Here is a 25774-nt window from a genome sequence, read left to right as displayed (position 1 = left end):
TAAGGTGTAAAAGATAGGCCAGTAGGTTTAATGAGGGACGGTTGACCTCACAGTTCCAACAATCTGGGTTCAATCCAGACTTCCAGTCCTTGTCTTTGTGGAGTTTGCCAACTGTCCCTGTGACTCTGTGAGTGTCTCCTGAGAGTTATGGTTTCCACCAGATCTCACATATGTGCAGGTTGGTGCGTTAAATTGCCAGTGCAAATCTATACTAGTGTGCAGAGCAATGGTAGGAATTGGTGAAGTTGAGAGGATCGTGGGGAGAATAAATGGGTGGTTGAAAATTCAGTGAGGCAAAGGGTGTGGGTATGTGCTGTATGCGTTTTTGATACTGTGACTCTTGGTTAAACATTAAGAGTTGGTAGGACTCAATCAGTTTATCATCCTTATTGGTACTTTATGTAGCTATCACCTAAAGTTAAGGCAAAAAGCACATAGGTACTGTGCATTATAAATGCAGAACATTGCAGAGTCACAATAAACAATATCTTGTGGTGCGTTATGTCTTTAACGTGAGTAAAATAATCCCCTTTTTCACACGATCATATTCTACTGACACAGATGAAAAAAGATGACATCAGTAAAGATAGTCAGAGAGGTTGCATTGTTAAAAGGAGAAAAGATTCGATGGTGGGGAGGTCAGAGCCAGTGATGGACTGTGCAGTGTTAGGATCTACACATGAATGGTAGGGCTCTTGTATTGTAGAGCAGAGGGATCTAAGAGTGCAGGTGCATGGTTCCTTGAAGGTGCAGGCGCAGGTAGATAGGGTGGTCAAAAGGTACTTGGCACATTGGCCTTCATCAGTCAAAGTATTGAGTATAGAAGTTGGGAGCTCATGTTGCAGTTGTATAAGAAGTTGATGAAGCTGCATTGTGTTCAGTTCTGGGCACCATGTTAAAGGAACGATGTCAAGCTGGAGAGGGTACACAGAAGATTTACGAGGATATTGCCAGTAATAAAGGGTGTGAGCTATAGGGAGAGGTTGAGTAGGCTGGGACTCTATTCCTTGGAATGCAGGAGGATGAGGGGTGATCTTATAGAGGTGTATAAAACCATGAGAGGAATAGATCAGGTAGATGCACAGAGTCTCTTGCCCAGAGTAGGTGAATCAAGGACCAGAGGACATAGATTTAACGTGAAGGGGAAAAGATTTAATAGGAATGTGGTGTAACTTTTTCATACCAAGGGTGGTGGGTGTATGGAACAAGCTGCCAGAGGAGGTAGTTGAGGCAGGGACATTTAGACAGGTACATGTGTTCTGATGATCAGCCATGATCACATTGAATGGCGGTGCAGGCTCGAAGGGCCCAATGGCCTACTCCTGCACCTATTTTCTATGTAGCTATGTATCTATGTACATGGATAGGACAGGTTTGGAAGGATCTGGGCCAAACGCAGGCAGGTGGGACAAGTGTGGCTGGGACATGTTGGTCAGTATGGGCAAGTTGGGCCAAAGGGCCTGTTTCCACACTGTATCACTCTATGACCATAACATTTTCTTTCTGTGTCATTAATATGTACACATGCAAAATGCATAAGACATATATATCCCACTCTGATGCTGTGAGACAGCAGCTCTACCATACAATCAGTGTGAGGAAGGGTCCCGATACAGAATATCACTAATTCATTATCTCCATGGTTGCTGCTTGACCCTCTGAGTTACTCCATCACTTTTTTATAAGCCAGCATCTGCAGTTTCTTGTTTCTGCTGTGAAGGCATTCTGTATGAGCGTGATGCAATATCCACAATGTCCTCATGAACTAATTGGATTTAATGGAAGTGGTATCCAAACACGTAACGCGTCCCCTTGGATGTCATTGCACATGTCAGAGCTCTGCATGTTACTGCGTCAATTAAAGGTTTCAAAGGTCTTTTATTGTCACGTGCACCTATTAAGGTACAGTGATATGCAAATGACCATACAACCATACTAAAACAAAAGCAGTAAGACACGCAACTACGTAAAAGTCAACACAGACATTCACCACAACTGATTCCCACATTCCTCACTGTAATGGAAGGCAATAAAGCCCAATCTTGCTCCTCTATATTCTCCCGCCGTCGGGGCAGTCGAACCATCCATTGGGGCGATCGAAGCTCCCGCAGCAGGCGATCGAAGCTCCCGCAACCGGCGGTCGAAGCCCCTGCGTCGGGGCGATCGAAGCTCCCGTGTCGGGGCGGTCGAAGCTCCTGCTGCTTGGAGCTCCCGAAGTCGGTCTCTAACCAGAGACCGCGAGCTCCACGATGTTAAAGCCCGCAGGCTACCGCGTTGGAGCTCCCTGTCGATCTCCAGCAAAGGCCACCAACTCCTCGATGTTAGGCCGCAGTGCGGACGGAGATACACGATACGGGAAAAAAATCGCATCTCCATCAAGGTAAGAGATTTAAAAAAAGTTTCCCCCACGCCCCACATAAAAGAAGCTAAGGAATACTAAAACATACATACTATTAAAACAACAACGGAGGAAGGGACAGACAGACTGTTGGCGAGGCAGCCATTACAAAGATACAGAAGAAAAATCATGCAGTAAAGGCAGCAGAGAATTCAAAAGTAAATGAAATTCAAAAAAACCTGCAGATGTTGTAAATCTGAAACAAAAACAGAAAACATCTGAAAATCACAGAATTTGTGCAACTTATAGTATTTCCTCAAGATTCAAACATGAGTGATGTTTCATTGATAACAAATCTCATAGCAAACGAAAATGGACTCTGATCCATTTTCTTGGTAAATGTCAGGCTTGTACTGACTTTTTCTGCAGGTGATTCCTAATTCTGTTTGTCTTCTAATAAAGGCATTGATTGCATCTAATTTGTGATTAACCAGGTCCCAGGCAGCGTCTCATAACTCCCATGTTCAATGGGAGTCTGATAATACTCAAGTTGTTGTGTAATAAAAACATAGTGACAATCTGATGACTCTTAGGTATATCTTGGCTCTCCAACTCTAATGTGTTTGCGTCTTTAGAAATGCATGGCTGTTTTCATAGTACTCATAACAAATCACAAGATATGCATAATTTATTGAATACATGTGCCAGAACTTAAATTCATATTTGTCCACTTCTGTTGTAATCTTGGCATAAGTCCTATAATTAGATCTTTGGTGCTGAAACTCTATTGGAATTATGCTGGATGCCATGATCGGTTCTTTAGCCATCCAGTGTGCCTGCCTTAAATATAGAAACATAGAAAATAGGTGCAGGAGTCGGCCATTCGGCCCTTCGAGCCATTCAATATGATCATGGTTGATAATCCTAAATCAGTACCCCGTTCCTGCTTTCTCCACATATCCCTTGATTCCGTTAGCCTTATGTCCCTGTCCCACTTAGGAAACCTCTGGAGACTTTGCGCCCCACCCAAGGTTTCCTTGCGGTTCCAGGAGCTTCCCGGAGGTTTTTGTCAGTCTCCCTACCTGCTTCCACTACATGCAAGGTACACAAAATTGCTGGAGGAACTCAGCGGGTGCAGCAGCATCTATGGAGCGAAGGAAATAGGCGACGTTTCGGGCCGAAACCCTTCTTCAGACACCCTTTTGTCCACTACATGCAACCACCTGCAACCTCCGGGAACAGCACGGAAACCTTGCGTGGGGCGCAAAGTCTCCAGAGGTTTCCGTTCAGGTTTCCTAAGTGGGACAGGGGCATTAAAAGCTAAATCTAACTCTCTTGAAAACATCCAGTGAATTGGCGTCCACTGCCTTCTGTGGCAAAGAATTCCACAGATTCACAGCTCTCTGGGTGAAAGTATTTTTCCTCATCTCAGTCCTAAATGGCCTACCCCTTATTCTTAAACTGTGACCCCTGGACTCCCCCAACATCGGGACCATTTTTCTTGCATCTACCCTGTCCGATCCCTTAAGAATTTTATATGTTTATATAAGATACCCTCTCATCCTTCTAAATTCAATTGAATCCATAAATAGGCGGATTGCTCTTGAAATGAAAACCACCAATGCTCAGCAGGTAGGGTAATCTCTGCGAAGAGAGAAGCAGTTACAAGTTGACAACTTCCTCGAGGAGAAGTTAATGTTTCAAGTTGACGACTTCCATCAGAACATAGGTTCGAAACATAGAAACATAGAAAATAGGTGCAGGAGTAGGCCATTCGGCCCTTCGAGCCTGCACCACCATTCAATATGATCATGGCTGATCATCCAACTCAGTATCCTGTACCTGCCTTCTCTCCATACCCTCTGATCCCCTTAGCCACAAGGGCCACATCTAACTCCCTCTTAAATATAGCCAATGAACTGGCCTCGACTACCCTCTGTGGCAAAGTGGTTTCCAGCTTTATTTTAACACAACCTCTGCCCAACCCCAGCGCATTCCCTGGACCTTTCTCCATCTAAGAATCAGCAAGATGAAGAAATACTACAACAAAGCTGATAAAAAGATTATTTAAGATACTGTCTATTCGGGAATGTTTTGTTACATGATTGTCATCCTTAGATTACCAACGCCAACATCTATTGGAAGATAATTTTCATATTACTATTAATATAATTAGCATATCAACTCAATGATTTGCTTCCTGTTATAAGTAAGTAGGTAAGTAAGTTTATTGGCCAAGTATTCACATACAAGGAATTTGCCTTGGTGCTCCGCCCACAAGTAACAACATGACATACAGTGACAGTAACGAATGACTCAGATAATACTAAACATTAATAATAATAAAACATTAATGATAAAACACCATTGATCAAGCATGTGAACCAACAAAATACCAGGTCAAAGGGAAGCTACAGATTTTTGGCTGATCAGTAGAGCAACTACTCGTGGATAAAAACTGTTTTTATGTCTGGCTGTGGCAGCTTTGACAGTCCGGAGTCGCCTTCCAGAGGGAAGTGATTCAAAGAGTTTGTGGCTAGGGTGAGAGGGGTCAGAGATGATCTTGCCCACTCGCTTCCTGGCCCTTGCAGTGTACAGTTCATCAATGGAGGGAAGGTTGCAGCCAATAACCTTCTCAGCTGATCGGACGATTCGCTGTAGCCTCCGGGTGTACTCACATGTACTCACATTAGAAACTTAGGAGAATTCTTTAAAAAGTATGCTTTTCATTATGAGGATAGGAAACATTCTGCAGTTATTAAAAAATTGGAATATAAGATAACATTCCTGAATAGATAGTTTCTTAAATAGTCATTTTATCAGACATAAAGGAAAATTAGAGTGCATTTCCAGCAGTTTCTGCTTTCATTGCTAATGTTATTAATTATATGAAAGATGAGCTGGATGGATGTTGATTTATATCCACAAAGTTGCTGTGTTTTTTTGGAATAGTATAAGAGTTTTTAGTTGTGGTTGAGGAAAGCAGTAGGAGTCAGCTCTCAGGCACGTTATTAAAAGATTGAAGATGGGTGCGGGGATTCTAATTTGTCTTCTCACCGAAAGCAAGAGGGAGAAGAATGATAAATGTGAACACGATGATCCTCCTATTACTGTAGGAGGCCCTTCTGCCACCTTAGTGCCCAGTTAATTCTTGTGGCACTGCAACAACAGTTCTTTGTCCATCCTTTAATCATCCTTTGCCTGGAGCCTTTCCGCAACAGATGAGAAAGTCCCGGCAGAAACCCGCTGTGCATTCAGGATAATCTGCCTCTTTGTTTACTGTCTGAACATTGCCACTGGAAAGGCAACTTCTACAGGAACTGCAAGCCTTCAAAATGTAAAGGGCCTGTCCCACTTACGTGTCCTTGGCACGCAAATTACACGACCTCGTGGTCGTGTTGAGGTGCACGGGCATCGTATGGCCGCGCGGTCCCACTGAGAAGCGCGGAAGGGTATGTAGTTGTGCGCGACATCGCGCGGGGCTCCGAAATTTTTGTAGCGAACGAAATCTTCGCCCGCCTACGGCCTGTCGCGGAACTGACGGCCAAAGTGGGACAGGCCCAAGACCCTGGCGCGATGCAACGTCTCACCTTCAACAGCAGCAGAAGCAGGCAAACGATCGCCGAGCTCGGCCTGGGGCTCACTGCCGTTGCGGTCCGGATCCGCCCCCACTTCTACTCCCAGAGCGGGGCCAAGAAAATTGAAGATGGACACAAAGCTGGAGTAACTCAGCGGGACCGGCAGCATCTCTGGAGAGAAGCAATGGGTGAAGTTTCGGGTCAAGACCCTTCTTTTCAGACTGAAGAAGAGTCTCGACACAAAACATCACCCATTGCTTCTCTCCAGAGATGCTGCCGGTCCCGCTGAGTTACTCCAGCTTTGTGTCCATCTTCAAATGACGTCACACGCTCCAGACGGCTGTGCGTACGCATGAAATTGCGCCCGACCTTCGCGGGACCATCGCGGCTCAATGCGACCATGAGGTGGCGTAATTTGCGTGCCAAGGACACGTAAATGGGACAGGCCCTTAACTGCTGTGACTCAATGGTAGCACTCTTGCCTCAGGGTCAGCCAGTTGTGCGCGCAAGTCACACTTACAGTACACAATCTAGGTTGACAACTGCGTACAATACTCAGCAAGATCGGTGGATGAGGACAAGATGTTTAACTTGAGATCCTACCTGCCCTCTCAGCTGGACATCATGGATGTCAAAGGATCACTTTGAAGAAGACCGGGTGATTTATTCCCATTGTCTTGTTCAATATTTATCCCTGAACCAATGTCACTAAATGTACCTGGTTATTACTGCATTCCTATTTAGACAATCGGTGCAGGAGTAGGCCATCTGGCCCTTCGATCCAGCACCGCCATTCAATGTGATCATGGCTGATCATCCCCAATCAGTACCCCGTTCCTGCCTTCTCCCCATATCCCCTGACTCCACTATTTTTAAGAGCCCTATCTAGCTCTCTCTTGAAAGCATCCAGAGAACCTGCCTCCACCGCTCTCTGAGGCAGAGAATTACTGGTGCTTACTGTGCATGACTAGGCTTACCGTAACACAATGATTGCATTTGTTATGAAATGCTTTGAAGCACCCAAAACTCGTGCATAACGCTATATTAACGCAAATCCTTCTTTCTGGCTTAATGAGAAAAAAACTATGGAGAATTATCCGAAACTATTGAAAGTGCACACTTCGCAATTTGTAGGAAGATTCAAAAATAAGGAAAAAATGTCTTTGAAAAATTGAGATAATATTTAACTTACTTAAGTAACCATTGGGCTTACTCGTGATTAAACACATAAGAGAAGAAATAACATTTAACTGAATGTCATGTCAGGGATTTAAAAACATTTCAGAAATTGACATTCTGCATTTCAATATCGATCTGGTGGACTCTCAATGAGAAACACCTTTCCAAACCCCCAGCACTGATCTCAGTAAAATATTTAATTTAACATCCGTTATATTTATAATTTAAAAGTACCGCAAATGCACACCTTGCTTCCTAAATCAGAGTGTGTGTAATGAATTGCCTGTGTTTAACTTTGAGTCACATGGTCTAATGTTAGCCATACTGTTTTCACATGCTTGCTTAGTTATTTGCTTTAAATCAGTACCCAAACTAGTCTGCTTTCTTAAGGAATGATGTGCAGAGTTTTCATGGTGGATTAAAGGCACTCTTGGCTCTGAGTCATAGCTTTGGAATCAGTGTTTTATGTTATTTAACATCTGGAAACGTCCACTATTAACTTATATGTGGAACGGTGGAAGGTGGCTGGGGTGTGTGCAGGTTAGAATAGTCCTTCAGCGAGATGTGTATGAAGCAGATTATCTTCCGAGATGGTGAAAATAGTAGGTGATTATTATGCATTGCATTTAGCCAAACAAAATACACACTTTCACTCAGGATTTCGCAGTGGTAGATAGAAACATAGAAACATAGAAAATAGGTGCAGGAGTAGGTCATTCGGCCCTTCGATATGATCATGGCTGAACATCCAACTCAGTATCCTGTACCTGCCTTCTCTCCATACTCCCTGATCCCTTTAGCCACAAGGGCCACATCTAACTCCCTCTTAAATATAGCCAATGAACTGGCCTCAACTACCTTCTGTGGCAGAGAATTCCAGAGATTCACCACTCTCTGTGTGAAAAAAGAAATTCTCATCTCGGTCCTAAAAGACTTCCCCCTTATCCTTAAACTGTGACCCCTTGTTCTGGACTTCCCCAACATCGGGAACAATCTTCCTGCATCTAGCCTGTCCAACCCCTTAAGAATTTTGTAAGTTTCTATAATATCCCCCCTCAATCTTCTAAATTCTAGCGAGTACAATCCGAGTCTATCCAGTCTTTCTTCATATGAAAGTCCTGACATCCCAGGAATCAGTCTGATAATTATTGTTTTGAGTTTGAGTTCTACAGAAGTTCTACAGGGAGTCCCCCCCACCCGTTGCTGTTTCATTAGCAATGCCAGGGTCGAGAATGATTTGGCTATAACTAACCAAGGTTGGAAATCTTATTCCCGATCCATTCTCTCCTGCTGGAAGATTATTATTTTGTGGATGTTGGGCAAACAACAGTGAAATGTGTTTACAAGAGTTTACGAGAGTTTACAAGAGTACAAGAGTGTTTACAAGAATGATCCCAGGAATGAATAGGTTAACCTATGATGGGTGTTTGTCGGCACTGGGCCTGTACTCACTGGAGTTTAGAAGAATGAGGGGGGACCTCATTGAAACTTACAGAATAGTGAAAGGCATGGATATAGAGTGGATGTGGGGAGGATGTTTCCACTAGTGGGAGAGTCTAGGACTAGAGGTCATAGCCTCAGAATTAAAGGATGGTCTTTTAGGGAGGATATGAGGAGAAATTTATTTAGTCAGAGGGTGATGAATCTGCGGAATTCTTTGCCACAGAAGGCTGTGGAGGCCAAGTCAGTGGATATTTTAAGGCAGAGGTGGATAGATTCTTGATTAGTACAGGTGTCAGAGGTTATGGGGAGAAGGCAGGAGAATGGGGTTAGGAGGCAGAGATAGATCAGCCGTGATTGAATGGTGTAGACAATGGTCGGAATGGCCTAATTCTACTCCTATCCCTTATGACCTTATGAATGGTTTTGCTCTTATTCACTACGTTTTTGGATGGACTGGTTGAGTTACAAGAGGTCCTGTACCTATTGAACATTATTTTGGTTTTGTTTGTGTATTTAAGAGAAGAGTAAAGAAAAGAACTGATAAAACCATAGTTATTTATCATAGAAAACAAATACAACTGCCTAATATCAAATTAAAGCATCTAAATATCAACTTTTGAAGTCAAGCTTTCTTTGAGAGTAACTAATGGTGATATTTAAAGCAATGGGAGTAATTTAAAAGCATTCTCTAGAACAATATTATTTTGATTGGTGTCACTGGTTTCTTTACATAGGCTGCTCAGTGTTACTTAATCCAGATGTACTGACTGGGTTTTGTTTGTTTTCTTTCCACTAACAGCTACAGACTGGTTGGTGGAAACTCCAAGTTTTCCATTAATCCCTCCACCGGCCAAATTATCACAAGTGCTCTTCTGAACAGAGAGAGCAAAGAAACATACAACCTTGTTGTGGTGGCAACTGATGGAGGCTTACTTCAGGCCAAATCCAGTTCGGCCACTGTTTTTCTAACACTTTCTGACATCAATGACAATCCTCCCAGATTTCATCATTTCCCCTATGTCACCCACATTCCAGCGCCTACAAGTGAAGGTAAGCATCTTTATCTAATCCACGGGTTGCGTCATTTTGGATGCAAATGCCGAAAAATTGGAGCTGTACTTTTTTTTTTTTTAAATATTTTTATTAGAAACATATGTACAAATAATCGTGAGCAACAGTTTAATTACAAATTTCTTACATGGCTTCAATTTTTTTTTTAAGAGTAAAGATAAAGGGAGAAAAAGACGAGAGAAAGTGATAGAAAGAGAGGAGGAAGAGAAAGGAAAAGAAACAAAGGAGACACAGAGAGAAACTACCAATAACAAGATTATTCAAGAGTCAAGAGAGTTTATTGTCATGTGTCCCTGATAGGACAATGAAATTCTTGCTTTGCTTCAGCACCAGAACAGAGTAGGCATTGACTACAAAACAGATCAGTGTGTCCATATACCATTATACAGTGGCTTGCAAAAGTATTCATACCCCTTGAACCTTTCCACATTTTGTCACGTTACAACCACAAACGTAAATGTATTTTATTGGGATTTTATGTGATAGACCAACACAAAGTGGCGCATAATTGTGAAGTGGAAGGAAAATGATACATGGTTTTCAAATTTTTTTACAAATAAAAAACTGAAAAGTGTGGCGTGCAAAAGTATTCAGCCCCCCTGAGTCAATACTTTGTAGAACCACCTTTCGCTGCAATTACAGCTGCAAGTCTTTTGGGGTATGTCTCTACCAGCTTTGCACATCTAGAGACTGAAATTTTTGCCCATTCTTCTTTGCAAAATAGCTCAAGCTCAGTCAGATTGGATGGAGAGCGTCTGTGAACAGCAATTTTCAAGTCTTGCCAGAGATTCTCAATTGGATTTAGGTCTGGACTTTGACTGGGCCATTCTAACACATGAATAGGCTTTTATCTAAACCATTCCATTGTAGCTCTGGCTGTGTGTTTAGGGTCGTTGTCCTGCTGGAAGGTGAACCTCCGCCCCAGTCTCAAGTCTTTTGCAGACAACAGGTTTTCTTTCAAGATTGCCCTGTATTTGGCTCCATCCATCTTTCCATCAACTCTGACCAGCTTCCCTGTCCCTGCTGAAGAAAAGCATCCCCACAGCATGATGCTGCCACCACCATGTTTCACAGTGGGGATGGTGTGTTCAGGGTGATGTGCAGTGTTAGTTTTCCGCCACACATAGCGTTTTGCATTTAGACCAAAAACTTCAATTTTGGTCTCATCTGACCAGAGCACCTTCCTCCACATGTTTGCTGTGTCCCCCACATGGTTTGTGGCAAACTGCAAATGGGACTTCTTATGGCTTTTTTTCAACAATGACTTTCTTCTTGCCACTCTTCCATAAAGGCCCGATTTGTGGAGTGCACGACTAATAGTTGTCCTGTGGACAGTTTCTCCCACCTGAGCTGTGGATCTCTACAGCTCCTCCAGAGTTACCATGCTACTCATGCGGCCCACTTGGCTGCTTCTCTGATCAATGCTCTCCTTGCCCAGTCTGTCAGTTTAGGTGGACGGCCATGTCTTGGTAGGTTTGCAGTTGTGCCATACTCTTTCCATTTTCGGATGATGGATTGAACAGTGCTCCGTGAGATGTTCAAAGCTTGGGATATTTTTTTATAACCTAACCCTGCTTTAAACTTCTCCACAGCTTTATCCTTGACCTGTCTGGTGTGTTCCTTGGGCTTCATGATGCTGTTTGTTCACTAATGTTCGCTAACAAACCTCTGAGGCCTTCACAGAACAGCTGTATTTATACTGAGAGATTACACACAAGTGGACTCTATTTACTAATTAGGTGACTTCTGAAGGCAATTGGTTGCACTGGATTTTATTTAAGGGTATCAGAGTAAAGGGGACTGAATACATTTGCACGCCACACTTTTCAGTTTTTTATTTGTAAAAAAATTTGAAAACCATGTATCATTTTCCTTTTACTTCACAATTATGCGCCACTTTGTGTTGGTCTATCACATAAAATCTCAATAAAATACATTTAGGTTTGTGGTTGTAACGTGACAAAATGTGGAAAAGTTCAAGGGGATGAATACTTTTGCAAGCCACTGTATGCATATATACACACGTGAATAAATAAACTGACAAAGTGCAAATAACAGATAATGGGTTATTAATGTTCAGAGTTTGTCCGAGCCAAGTTTAATAGCCTGATGGCTGTGGGGAAGTAGCTATTCCTGAACCTGGTCGTTGCAGTCTTCAGGCTCCTGTACCTTCTACCTGAAGGTAGCAGGGAGATGAGTGTGTGGCCAGGATGGTGTGGGTCTTTGATGATACTGCCAGCCTTTTTGAGGCATTATGGAGATAGATCCAGGAAGTGTTGAGTGTAACTATTCGTCCAGTCCCAAACGCAGGTTTCAACCCCGATTCTGTGTTAAATCAATTTACCGTTTCAAATATTCAGTAAATGGAGACATACTTTTTCATTCTTCAAGGGTTGTGAATGATTTACTGTGGGAAAGTTGAAATTAAAAAAAACCCAAAGATGTGGAAATATACAGCTGACCAGTAGTAGCTGAGGAGAAGCAAGAGAAAAGACATAGACTTACATAGCCCTTCAAGATGGCACAAAGTACACAGAATATAGTACTTCAAAGTGGGGCTGTGGATATAGTACGGGGGGTTGTGGCAGAGAATTTGCAGAACAAAGTTCCACAAATAGCATGAAGAGGAAACAGTCAACGCTTTTATTCTATGCCAGTCCACTGTGCCGTCCATATTTATGTCATAATGCCAAACCGTAGAGAAAGAAGGACTATTACTTAACCAACTGGGTCTCGACTACAATATTAAACTTCTGGTAGAACCCTGAAGTGTTATGTGATAAAGGTATAGAAGGAAATCCAGGATTTAGTTAACATTTGCATGTCACTTAGGTCGCTGTTTTCAACAACAGACTATCAAAGAAATTGTAACTTGTGTATTTTGAGATAACTCCAAATAGACATGTTTTTCTCTCTGCTATATTCTCATTTGAATTTCCAAGGTTAATTCCCGGGATGGCGGGACTGTCATGTGCTGAGAGAATGGAGCAGCTGGGCTTGTACACTCTGGAGTTTAGAAGGATGAGAGGATATCTCATTGAAACATATAAGATTGTTAAGGGCTTGGACACGCTAGAGGCAGGAAACATGTTCCCGATGTTGGGGGAGTCCAGAACCAGGGGCCACAGTTTAAGAATAAGGAGTAAGCCATTTAGAACAGAGACAAGGAAACACTTTTTCTCACAGAGAGTGGTGAGTCTGTGGAATTCTCTGCCTCAGAATGTGGCGGAGGCAGGTTCTCTGGATGCTTTCAAGAGAGAGCTAGATAGGGCTCTTAAAAATAACAGAGTCAGGGGATATGGGGAGAAGGCAGGAACGGGGTACTGATTGGGGATGATCAGCCATGATCACATTGAAAGCCAAATGGCCTACTCCTGCACCTATTGTCTATGGTCTATTGTTCCTCAATAAGAACTCACTAAGTTTTGTGATTTCCTATTTGTGTCCTTTCAGTTCTACCTTTGAACACTACCATTTTATGGCAGTTTAAAATCAATAGACAATAAAACATAGACAATGGGAGAGAAGAAATGCAGGCTGTAATTTAATCAAAAGGTTTGCATCACTAGACCATTGTTCAACAAGAATATCATCAAGAATTTATCTTAGATGATTTCCGTATAATTTTGTTTTGAGTGTTGTGAGCCGACATGCTGCAAGCAAGCTTTCCATTGTACCTGTACCCCACTGGTCTTGTACATATGACAATAACGTCAACTTGACTTAACTTAACAACATATGTCAATAACCGCAACTTGACATAACTTGACAACATTAACAAAAACAATTTCTTATTCATAACTCTTAATTATCCACTGTGCTGTGAAATATGCATTCTTTAATATTCAGAAACTAAAAAAAAATCAATTGTGGCCCATTGGATAGTCTAGGAAGCCCTGGCCATCAGCATTCACACAAAGTATTTTTCCAAGCACGTTTTATAATATGGGTTGGCAGATTTCATCTGGCTCTGGAACGAAGGTTGGCTGCTTCAGAACAAACAGATGCTTGATTTTCACTGCAGACACCTAGTTTTGCAAATTAAATTCCTATACACTGGCAAAAGTTAACGTTATTGCACACAAAAACAATGCCCTTTTGTACAGATTTCATTATGTTGGATCTCTACTTTATTGCTCTGCACATGAATAAATATTTCTTGTGCTCAAGAGCTGAAGCCATGGAGCAATATAATCAGAAAAATCACCAAATGTCTGTTCTTAAAAATCGAATTACAGGATTTATTATTTGCATTTCTTTTAACAATCTGGATGTACTTATTTTTAAATTTAACATGCCTCATTCAACAATTGATTTCTGGCAACATCCTATTAATTGGCTTTTTACGGGAAAGATCTGATCAAATAGTTGCTGATCTCATTGTAGGCGGACAAAAATGCTGGAGAAACTCAGCGGGTGAGGCAACACCTGTGGAGCGAAGGAATAGGTGACGTTTCGGGTCGAGACCCTTCTTCAGACTCTCCTCACTCACTGTTTATTGTAGTGTTCTAGATAATTAACTAGGATTCTTTACACACTAAAGCTGTAAATGTTTACTTTTTCACGTGCTTATTGAAATTTATTTCCAGCTTTTGTTCCGCGAGTATTGTCCTGAAGGTTTCACATACTTACCAATAGTTTTACTATTGCATCTGGGTTCCAGAGTTATACACTTCAATAGTATTTCTGTCTTTCTAAAAGCCCAGATCATGCAAGAATTAATTAATGTTATCCATGCTCTGCTTTTGAACTGGCACGAGTCTCTGGTATGCTCCAAAAATAATATTAATAAACTCCATAAATTGATTAACATTCTTACAAGACCGAAGACAGAATAATGGCAGTAATTGGTAAAGGGCCTGTCCCACGAGCATGCGACTCCATGCGGCAAGAGCGACCTAAAGGGCCTGTCCCACGAGCATGCGACTGCATGCGACAAGCGCGACCTAACGTGGTCGCTTAAGCCGTACGGCTCGCGGGGCCGGTCCCACTTCAATCGCCGGAGCCGTATGGAGTTGTGCGGAGCTGGTCCCGACATCGCGCGGGGCTCCGGAAAGCTGCTCGTGTTCAAACATTCCGCGTGGCAACGGCCTACCGGCCCGCAGCTGCCTCGACGCCGTACGTCACGCGCGAACTTCCCGCGGACTTCGCTCGAACTTCATGTCACTCACTCGACCTCCACGCGTCCCCCGCTTTTGGTTTGGTCGCGCTTGCCGCATGCAGTCGCATGCTCGTGGGACAGGCCCTTTAAGTGTATCACCAGCAAGATGGTCAGAGAAATTGAGATGTATGTGATAATCTAATGCAACCTATGACAAATCAATTCCTATCCATAAGAACGTGAACTAACATATTCCCTTTCGTCCTTTACGCAGGATCATTTGTGTTTGCTGTTACTGTTTCTGATGCGGATAAAGGCCCCAATGCAGAACTACAGTATTCTTTAACTGGAAGAAATGCAGAAAAGTTCCAGATTGATCCACGCCGTGGTTCTATCATGGCTGCTCAGAGGTTAACGGGAGGCGCTGACATTACGGTCACCGTTAACGTGAAAGACAGTGGAATCCACCCAATGTCAGATTCTACCACTGTGACAGTCAGATTTGGAAGTAAGGCTGATTTTCCACAAATCAAAGCAGGGCAACAGATTTTTGTATTTCCAGAAGATCAGAAGGTGGACACTGATATCACCACAGTATCAGCCTCTTCAGCACGGCTGGATGTAAGAGGGCCATTATCCTACTATGTAGCCAGCGGTAATCTTGGTGACGTCTTCCATATTGATCAGCTGACAGGGAATCTTGTTCTTCTGAACCCTTTAGACTTTGAAGTTGTTCAAAACTTTGTGCTGTGGATCGAAGCCAGAGATATGGGGTTTCCTCCCTTCTCCTCCTATAAGAAATTGGATATAACTGTGAAAGACGTCAATGACAATGCACCAACCTTTAAGCAGGATCCCTTCACAGCCAGTGTTATGGAGAATTCCTTCTCATACAAAATAATTACCATCGCAGCTGAAGATGTCGACAGTGGGCCCAATGGGCAAATAGAATATACCATAGTGGATGGTAACAAAGGCAATAACTTTGTCATCAGCAGGCAAACAGGGGAGATCAGACACATCGAGCAGTTGGACAGGGAACGCATTGCTCAGTACACGTTAACTATACAAGCAACTGACAGAGGGGCATCTTCAAGGAGCTCTTCGTGTCATGTCATTGTCAACGTCTTGGATGAAAATGATAATGCTCCAAGATTCTCACAGATATTCAGCTCTCAGGTGCCGGAAAATGCAGCTATTGGTTACACAGTCACACGCGTCACCACTTCAGACGAAGACACTGGAATAAATGCTGTTAGTCGGTATTCGATAACGGATGTGAACCTTCCCTTCTCCATAAACCCAAAGACTGGAGACATTACAGTCAGAAGGCCTTTGAATCGTGAAGATGTGGATCACTACACTGTCAGAGTCTACGCCCATGATTCTGGGTGGACAGTGAATACTGATATTACTGTCTTTGTGACAGATGTCAATGACAATGCCCCACGGTTTGCTTATCCATCCTATTACCTTGATTTCCCAGAGCTCACAGAGATTGGCTCCAGAGTTACTCAGGTGGTAGCGACAGATCCTGACAGTGGCCTCAATGGCCAGGTATTCTACTTCATTAAGTCGCAGTCAGAATTCTTCCGAATAAATTCCAGCACAGGAGAGATCTGCACCAAGCAATACGTAAAATATCACAATTCCACCAGTTCCAACAACCTAAATATTAATAGACACAGTTTCATTGTGATGGCTTCAGATCGAGGTAGGGTTCCCTTGGTGAGTGAAACGACAGTCATTATCAACATTGTGGACAGTAATGATAATGCACCACAGTTTGATTCACAAAAATACTTTACTCCTGTTACAAAAAATGTCAAAATTGGTACAAGGCTAATTAAAGTCACTGCGATAGATGACAAAGATTACCACATGAATTCGGAAATAGAGTACCATGTTTCTGATGGAAATGGTTCAAATCAATTTGCATTGGACAAGAATAATGGCTGGGTGTCTGTTGCATCCTCTCTGAGAGCCTATGTACACAAAGTGTTCATAATCGTAATCACAGCCATGGATAAAGGTAATCCCCCACTATCCTCCATGGCCACAGTCCATATTTTGGTAACTGACGAGAATGTCCACATTCCTCAGTTCTCTCAGAGTCACATCAGCATCACCGTGCCCGAGAGCCTTACTGTGGGGACAGTCATCAGGACAGTTTCAGCTCGGGATAAAGATTCTGATATGAATGGGTTAATCAGATACAACATTTCTAAAGGGAACGAGGGAAGATTGTTCTCTATTATTAATTCAACGGGTGCTTTGTCTCTTGCTGGGCAATTGGATTATGAGACCCAGCAAGTCCATGAACTGACCATTAGTGCTGAAGATGGCGGCTGGGTGAAAAGAACTGGCTTCCTCAGTATAACCGTGCATGTCACTGATTCGAATGATAACGTGCCACTGTTCAGCCCCAACGTGTACTTTCCAGTTATATCGGAGAATGCTCCAAGTGGGACCACAGTAGTTCAATTAAATGCCACCGATGCCGATTCTGGAGGTAATGCTGTGATCGCCTATGCGATTCAGATAACAGAAAGTGATCTTTTCGCCATTGATCCAAATACTGGAGTCATCAGAACCCAGGGATTTTTGGACTTTGAAGCCAAACAGAGTTATCACTTGCACGTGAAAGCCTTCAACGTTCCAGATGAGGATCGCTTCAGCTTTGCCGATGTGTACTTGCAGCTGAGTGGTGTGAATGAGTATGTCCCTCGTTTTGTCTCCAGGCAGTATACCTTTGAGATATCTGAGGCTGCGTCGGAAGGTACTGCTGTCGGCGAGGTGTTCGCCAGCGACCGTGACCTTGGCGACGATGGAGAGGTCAAGTATCTGCTTTTTGGAAAAAGCAGAAAGAAGGGATTCAGGATTGAAGAAAAGACTGGCCACATTTATGTATCGGGCCAATTGGATCGAGAAAAGGAAGAACAAATATCTCTGAAGGTTCTGGCGAAGAACGCGGGCTGCATCCGTGGATTTGATATTGATGAAGTTGTTGTGAAAATCACGGTGCTGGATGCCAATGATCCTCCTGTTTTCACATCCGAGGAATATTCTGTTCAGCTTAGCGAGGAGGCCACGCCTGGAGCTCATGTTATTTTTGTAAGTGCCTTTGATTCTGACTCAGTTCCCAGTTGGAGCAGATTCACCTACCGCCTCCAGAGTGAAAATGATAAAGGCACCTTTTCCATTAACTCGCAGACGGGCCAGGTTTTAGTTGCAGCAGAGCTGGATCGTGAGTCCATCCCAGTGTACAACCTCTCTGTTTCGGCCGTGGACTCGGGAGTGCCTCCGGCCACCGGCAACACCTACTTGGTCATCAACCTGGAGGATATCAATGACAATGGCCCGACCTTAACGTCCACGACTGGGGAAATAGCCGAGAACCAGCGCGCAGGAAGTGTGGTGATGGCGCTGAATGCCACTGATCCAGATCTCCCACCGAACCAAGGTCCCTTCACCTACCAGCTGCTCAGCACAAGCACCGCCACCAGTTACTTCAGCCTCAGCTCGGGCGGGATTCTTACCACCACCAGAGAAATTGACAGAGAGCAAATCAGTGATTTCTACTTGTCAGTGGTGACGCGTGACTCTGGTAGCCCGCAGATGTCTTCCACAGGGACTGTGCACGTCACCGTGCACGATCAGAATGACAACCCGTCCGAGGCCAGAACCGTGGAGGTGTTTGTCCACTACTTTGGAAACCTATTCCCCGGTGGGATTTTGGCCAGCGTTAAACCCCTGGATCCAGATGTATTGGATGATTTCCGCTGCACGCTGACTACAGGGGCTACAACGCTTTTCAGCATCCCAGCAGGCACGTGCAGTCTGAGCAGCCAGCCGAGGTCAACGGACAGAACCTTTGATCTGACCGTCCGTAGCAGCGACGGTTTGCACGGCGCGGTGAACAACAACGTCCACGTTTTCTTCATGGGATTCAACAATCTTACGATAGACAACAGCGTCCTTCTTCGCCTGAATATTGCAACTGTGAAAGATTTTCTCACCAACCACTATCTGCACTTCCTACGCATTGCTAACTCTCAACTGACTGGTATGGGGACTACGATACAGACTTACGGCATTTATGAGCAGGATAAGAAAACCTACGTAATGGTAGCTGTGAAACGATTTGGCAATCAGTACATCAGCCCCAGTGGGGTGGCCACCTTTTTCGAGAGCATCAAAGAGATCTTATACAGGCAGAGTGGAGTTCGGATAGACTCAGTGGATCATGACCCTTGCACAAATGATCCATGTCTGAATGGTGGAAGCTGCCTGAAAAGGCTTGCTGTTGGTCCAACAGTCCAGAGTGAAGAAAGCACCCCAGTGGTCATTGTGGCTAACATGGTTGTACAACCCTTCATCTGCCGATGCCTGCCAGGATACTTTGGAGAGGTCTGCGAAACTGACATAGACGAGTGCCTTCCCTCCCCTTGTCACAATGGAGGCATCTGCCACAATTTAATCGGCCGATTCTTATGCACCTGTCCTGAAGGGTTTATGGGCAGTGCTTGTGAACGGGACGTCAATGAATGCCAATCAAATCCCTGCAAGAGCGGCGGAAATTGCCATAATTTTCCAGGAGGCTTCAGCTGTACTTGCAAATCTGGATATACAGGTATACATCATCGGAGTTTTATTGTTATATTTTATTCAGATCTTAAAATGTATAGAAAATAAGTGCGGCATGGAGGCACAGTGGGAGAGTTGCTGCCTAACTGCGCCAGGGACCCGGGTTCGATCCTGACTACGGGTGCTTGTCTGTACGGAGTTTGTACGTTCTTCCCCAGACCTGCGTGGGTTTTCTCCGGGATCTCCGGTTTCCTCCCACACTGCAAAGACATACAGGTTTGTAGGTTAATTGGCTTGGTATAATTGTGTGAGTAGAATAGCGTTAGCGTGCGCGGCTTGCAGACTCGGTGGGCCAAAGGGCCTGTTTACACGCTGTATCTCCAAACCAAGCTAAACCAAATAATGATGATAGATTGCTGACAAAGTGTATGGGATCGGATGTACTCATAGTTAATTTGTCACCTCTGGCAAGCCATCGTAGCTCCTGGAGCTATGAAGGTGTGTAAATGCCATCTGTACATGGCAGCTTGTAGATTGAAGTTCGGATGGTCTTGGTATTAGAGTGGAGGGAGCGTAGTTTGAAACGCCTTCCATTTGTCTTGTAGGTTAGCACCATTCCAGCAGGAAGCGTAGTGAAGGTGAGGTTAAGCATTACACCAAGAAAAAGTGTGAAATGTTTCAGGGTAACGATAAGACTGGGCCTGTTGTGGACTCATTCATTAAAAATGTGGTTTACTTACTATCACATGGCTAGCATAAAGTGGAGTTGATTTTCTTGAATCACCCAGACTTTACACATTTAATTAACTCAGATACTTAGCATTGAAACCATTGCCTTAACATAGAAACATAGAAACATAGAAAATAGGTGCAGGAGTAGGCCATTCGGCCCTTCGAGCCTGCACCGCCATTCAATATGCTCATGGCTGATCATCCAACTCAGTATCCCGTACCTGCCTTCTCTCCATACCCTTTAGCCACAAGGGCCACATCTAACTCCCTCTTAAATATAGCCAATGAACTGGCCTCAACTACCTTCTGTGGCAGAGAGTTCCAAAGATTCACCACTCTCTGTGTGAAAAATGTTTTTCTCATCTCGATCCTAAAGGATTTCCCCATTATCCTTAAACTGTGACCCCTTGTTCTGGACTTCCCCAACATCGGGAACAATCTTCCTGCATCTAGCCTGTCCAACCCCTTAAGAATTTTGTAAGTTTCTATAAGATCCCCCCTCAATCTCCTAAATTAAGCGTGTTAAGGCAATGAGGAATGCCCACTTTAAAGTGCAAAGAGATGCATGTGCTTGTAAATGGCCAAAACAAAAAGAGAGCATCCTCTTTGTGCATTGGGATTAGCCACTAGGTGTGATGTCTCATCTCAGTCACACCCAAGCCGCCTTAGGACAAGTGAACATCTCATTGTGCTGTGGTTCATTCTAATGTGGAATCAGCGAACTTTGTTCCATCAGTGCATGCGTCCCAACCTTGGAAGTTATGGATGCAGCCAAGGGAGTCTGCTACTCCGACCTTGAACAAAGCCTGGCCTACATCCAAGAGGAAAACAAGCTAATCCTCCTGGATGACTTCAATGTCAGGGTCAGAAAAATTGCAATCCTTAGGAATGACACAATTGGCAAGGAGGGAGTCAGAAAAGCTAACTCTGACAGCCCCCCCTTCCTGGCTGAAGGCTTGAAGCAGCCTTGCCTTCAGCAGAGAATAGAAACCACAAGCCTTTCATCCTTTGACCAACAAATGTACCTCTTATTTTGATGGATTGTATTTTGCCAGCTGCATTGTGCCTCATTTTAGTTAATCTGTTCGACATTCTTGAGCCAAGACTAGTCAAAAGAGGTTAGTTCAGTCAAATGTCATTTTAGGTTTTAAACACTTATGCACCAGGGTTGAGTTTGGTAATGATGATTTAGGACATGTTATCCTCTGTTTAAAAGATGGTACAATTGCTCCAAAGAAAATAGATTATTTTAAATATGGTAGGTGAGTTTTTTTTCTTCCTGGCCTTTGTTTGAACTGTTCCTCTTCCTGTTCAATATGCTTTATTCACTTAAAAGGACTGCACTTACTACATTAAATTATTTGTATTCAAATCAATAAATATGTATTTGAATAACTAAATACCAAAGCAGATGCAGGTCTTGAAATTATTGTCACCTTACAGTTCTGTAAGTGCAAATTACACACAAGATATGATCGACTACAAAATTCAACAACATTTTGACCAAATGTAGCAGTCGGCATTGTGGCTAAAGACCCAGATATATTGATGTCATTAGTAATTTCTAAAAACATTATGGAACTTTATTAAAATGGACCTTGACTCAGGCATAAATTTAGTTGATTCCACATTCTTAATATTCATTCTACGAAGGGAAGCAAAATGTATTGGAAGGTGTTGCAGAAACAACACATGGTTTGCTAAGAATAGCTGCAGGTATTTATAACATAACATCAATGGACTTCAATCATTCCAATTGTATACTTAGTGTGTGTTATATCATCTTAACCTTAATCTATAGGTTTAAATTAAACTAATATTCTTCATAATATAAAGCTTAGAGTAGCTTGAAATGCACAGAAAAGGCATGTTTTTAAATAAATTAAAACATGCGCTGTCTTATTAACTTTATTTGCCTCTAAATTGGCCCCTTAGGATGTGAGCAACCATGTCCATAATAATCCCTTGGACATCCCAGTGCATGTTCGATATACTGATGTTGTTCATGGGAGCAACCTCTCCCCATCCCCATCCAAGAATGAGCAGATTACCCATTAAGTTCTTTCCAGTTGTTCTGTCATCTTTCTCATCTTTCTCAGTACAGTAGTTTACCTAGATGAGGACGTACAGATGCCTACAATACTCTAAAGCCACCCTGTTAAAATATTTCTCAACTGGACTGTTGCACTCATATCAGTGAATTGGATAGCTGCAATTCCAAGACTAATATAAATGTTATCTATCATTCAAATCAAGTACTGGATAACATATCTGGGCTTACTTATCGAACCATGCCCCATGTAAAACCGTTCTTACTTTTGATCAAAATAAGGTCTTGTTATTTAAACATGGAATCTAATCGTCTCATGGGACAAGAAGTAAAAAATGGTGACATCATTCTAATTTGAAATTAGAAGATTTTTCATTTAAAAAAATTCAAATGAGTTTCCTCGGGTGTGTGATGTTTCTATTGAAAATAATAATGACCTGATTCTCCTAAAGTGAAAGGATGCAAACCCAGTAATATGATAGATGACCTGGGTCTTTAATTCTGCTGCTCTTCTCAGTTCAAACTGGGAGAATCTTAAACAGTACATTCCATGCCCAGGCTAACATTAACCAACACTATGAGGATGCTCCATTCGGTCCCTGAAGCCTTAACCTTACCCTAGTTCCCATTTTAAACCCTTACAATCCTTCACATTTTGAGTAATATGACAATTTTCCGATATCTTTACACACTTTTTGGAGGAGGACTAACAGCTAACTTACTTTGAATAATTACACTTTATCAGTAGCAGGGTTGTTAAGATGGGAGATGTTATCCCACCAATAGACTCCAAAGGGAAAATAACCCACACTGATTATTTAATGAGAGCTGTGCATTTGGGTACTGACTCTAGAGACAGAGGGAGTCATTTTGCAGCTGTACATTAGAAACATAGAAAATAGGTGCAGGAGGAGGCCATTCGGCCCTTCGAGCCAGCACCATCATTCATTGTAATCATGTCTGATCGTCCCCTATCAATAACCCGTGCCTGCCTTCTCCCCATATCCCTTGCCTCCACTAGCCCCTAGAGCTCTATCTAACTCCCTCTTAAATCCATCCAGTGACTTGGCCTCCACTGCCCTCTGTGGCAGGGAATTCCATAAATTCACAACTCTCTGGGTGAAAAAGGTTTTTTCTCACCTCAGTCTTAAATGACCTCCCCTTTATTCTAAGACTGTGGCCCCTGGTTCTGGACTCGCCCAACATTGGGAACATTTTTCCTGCATCTAGCTTGTCCAGTCCTTTTATAATTTAATATGTTTCTATAAGATCCCCCCTCATCCTTCTAAACTCCAGTGAATACAGCCTAGTCTTTTCAATCTTTCCTCGTATGACAGTCCCGCCATCCCAGGGATCAATCTCGTGAACCTACGCTGCACTGCCTCAATCACAAGGATGTCCTTCCTCAAATTAGGAGACCAAAACTGTACACAATATCATTGTACACTTACCAGAAAATGCCATGCAAAAAATTAAACGAAGGAAAATAAAAAATGTTTTGATTGTCTCACCATGCATCCAGTTCATCAAAGGTAAATGGGATAAACTGCTATGTGTGTATAACACTAATGCTTCCCTTTAATTGCTACAGGCAGAACATGTGATTCTACCATTGACTACTGCGAGTGCAATCCCTGTTTCAATGGAGCAACCTGCCAGAATCAAGCTGATAGTTACTACTGCCACTGTCCATTTGGTAAGGAAGAACTATATGAGCATGCATCCACAAACGTATATATAGAAATGCATAGTCCAAATATGTTCACTGATAGTCTGGATTGTGGAAGGACATTTTGGGGAATTTGAGGAAGGACATTCTTGCTATTGAGGGAGTGTAGTGTAGGTTTACAAGGTTAATTCCCGGGATGGCGGGACTATCATATGCTGAGAGAATGGTGCAGCTGGGCTTGTACACTCTGGAGTTTAGAAGGATGAGAAGGGATCTCATTGTAACATATAAGATTGTTAAAGGCTTGGACACGCTAGAGGCAGGAAACATGTTCCCGATGTTGGGGGAGTCCAGAACCAGGGGCCACAGTTTAAGAATAAGGAGTAAGCCATTTAGAACGGAGACGAGGAAACACTTTTTCTCACAGAGAGTGGTGAGTCTGTGGAATTCTCTGCCTCAGAGGGCGGTGGAGGCAGGTTCTCTGGATGCTTTCAAGAGAGAGCAAGATAGGGCTCTTAAAAATAGCGGAGTCAGGGGATATGGGGAGAAGGCAGGAACGGGGTACTGATTGGGGATGATCACATTGAATGGCGGTGCTGGCTCGAAGAGCCAAATGGCCTACTCCTGCACCTATTGTCTATTGGATGAATGTCAAAAATTGCAGCAAGATTATTGATTATTAATATCCTGCTGCAATTTTTGATATTCATCTTCACTATCTGTAAAAGCACACATTGTTATATCTGCTAAATTGAGAAAATTCTTGTTGTTATAAGACTGTTAGAAAATCATACAACAATAACGTTTAGGTCATGCCTGTTAGATCACTGCCCTTCAATATAATATCCAGTTGGCAAACATATATTAGTCAGTGAACACAAATATTGGTTCCCTAAGGAAGGCAGTAGAAGCTTAAAGTCTTGTACTGTTAACTTAGGCCATAAATAACAGCCAAATTAGCTCATAGATAAGTATTGGGAATGACAGAAAATGTGAATGTTTGTTCACAGAGAAGCAAACAAATACAATAGACAATAGGTGCAGGAGTAGGCCATTCGGCCCCTCGAGCCAGCACCGCCGTTCAATGTGATCATGGCTTCTGTATCCCGTTCAGTACCCCGTTCCTGCCTTCTCCCCATGATCACCCAAATACAGGATCTTGAATCCTGAAATGGGTGATCATTTTGACTCACTCGGTGCGCCAAAGGGCATGTTTCCACACTGTATCTCCAAACTAAACTAAAACTAAACTTGATTGCAAATATAGACCAATTTGGTTACCCATCAGAGATTAGCCATGACATATTGCTTTTATGTGTCAGTGATTATAAAAGCAGAGTGTAAAACCTCCCTCAAACCTCTTCGTTATTGATGGCGGAAAATGCTGCTGAAAGCCAGTGCTTAAAATAGTCAGCTACAAAATCAAATAAGTACAATCTCAGCTCGATGATCCATCATTCACAGTTGAAGGAGCTGGACACAATACTAATTGGAATGCTAAAATAAGTAGAGAAATCTGTAAGTAGAGACATTTGAGGAAAAAACATTAAAAATGAATCCTTTCACCAATGCAAGTGTTAAGATTTCCCATACTTTAATATCTACAGTGTTCAGTTTTCCAAGTCCAAGTGAGTTTATTGTCATGTGTCCCTGTATAGGACAATGAAATTCTTGCTTTGCTTAAGCACACAGAAAATAGTAGGCATTTACTACAAAACAGATAAATGTGTCCATATACCATGATATAAATATATACACACATGAATAAATAAACTGGTAAAGTGCAAATAACAGAAAGTGGTTATTAATAATCAGAGTTTTCTTCTAGGGATCAAAGATAACTGAAGGGATAGATGAAAAGATAAAATATATTGAAGATGAACGTTTACTATGGTTGTGTGGACTATGAACTGGCTATTAAGGCCAATAGACAAATAGGGAAAGTAGGTGTAAGGTGGCCTGTTCCTTCCACCACTAATACAGGGCCACTGTGTGTTCATGAAATTCTGTGTACGCTCCTAAATGC

The 25774-nt window shown here is 42.8% G+C and overlaps 1 protein-coding gene across 1 annotated transcript in view; it reads left to right on the top strand.

Moving 5' to 3' along the window:
* Positions 1-25774, top strand: part of fat4 (FAT atypical cadherin 4) — a 368131-nt gene that overhangs the window by 285222 nt on the left and 57135 nt on the right. The window contains 3 exon segments of the mRNA XM_033015309.1: positions 9338-9588; positions 14985-19343; positions 23671-23775. Of these exon segments, the coding sequence (XP_032871200.1) occupies positions 9338-9588; positions 14985-19343; positions 23671-23775 (4715 nt within the window).

The sequence above is a fragment of the Amblyraja radiata genome, chromosome 1 (assembly GCF_010909765.2).
Source record: "Amblyraja radiata isolate CabotCenter1 chromosome 1, sAmbRad1.1.pri, whole genome shotgun sequence".
In the NCBI taxonomy this organism is placed as follows: Eukaryota; Metazoa; Chordata; class Chondrichthyes; order Rajiformes; family Rajidae; genus Amblyraja; species Amblyraja radiata.
Note: the sequence above shows the minus strand (reverse complement) of the source record. Positions and strands in the feature narration are given on the sequence as shown.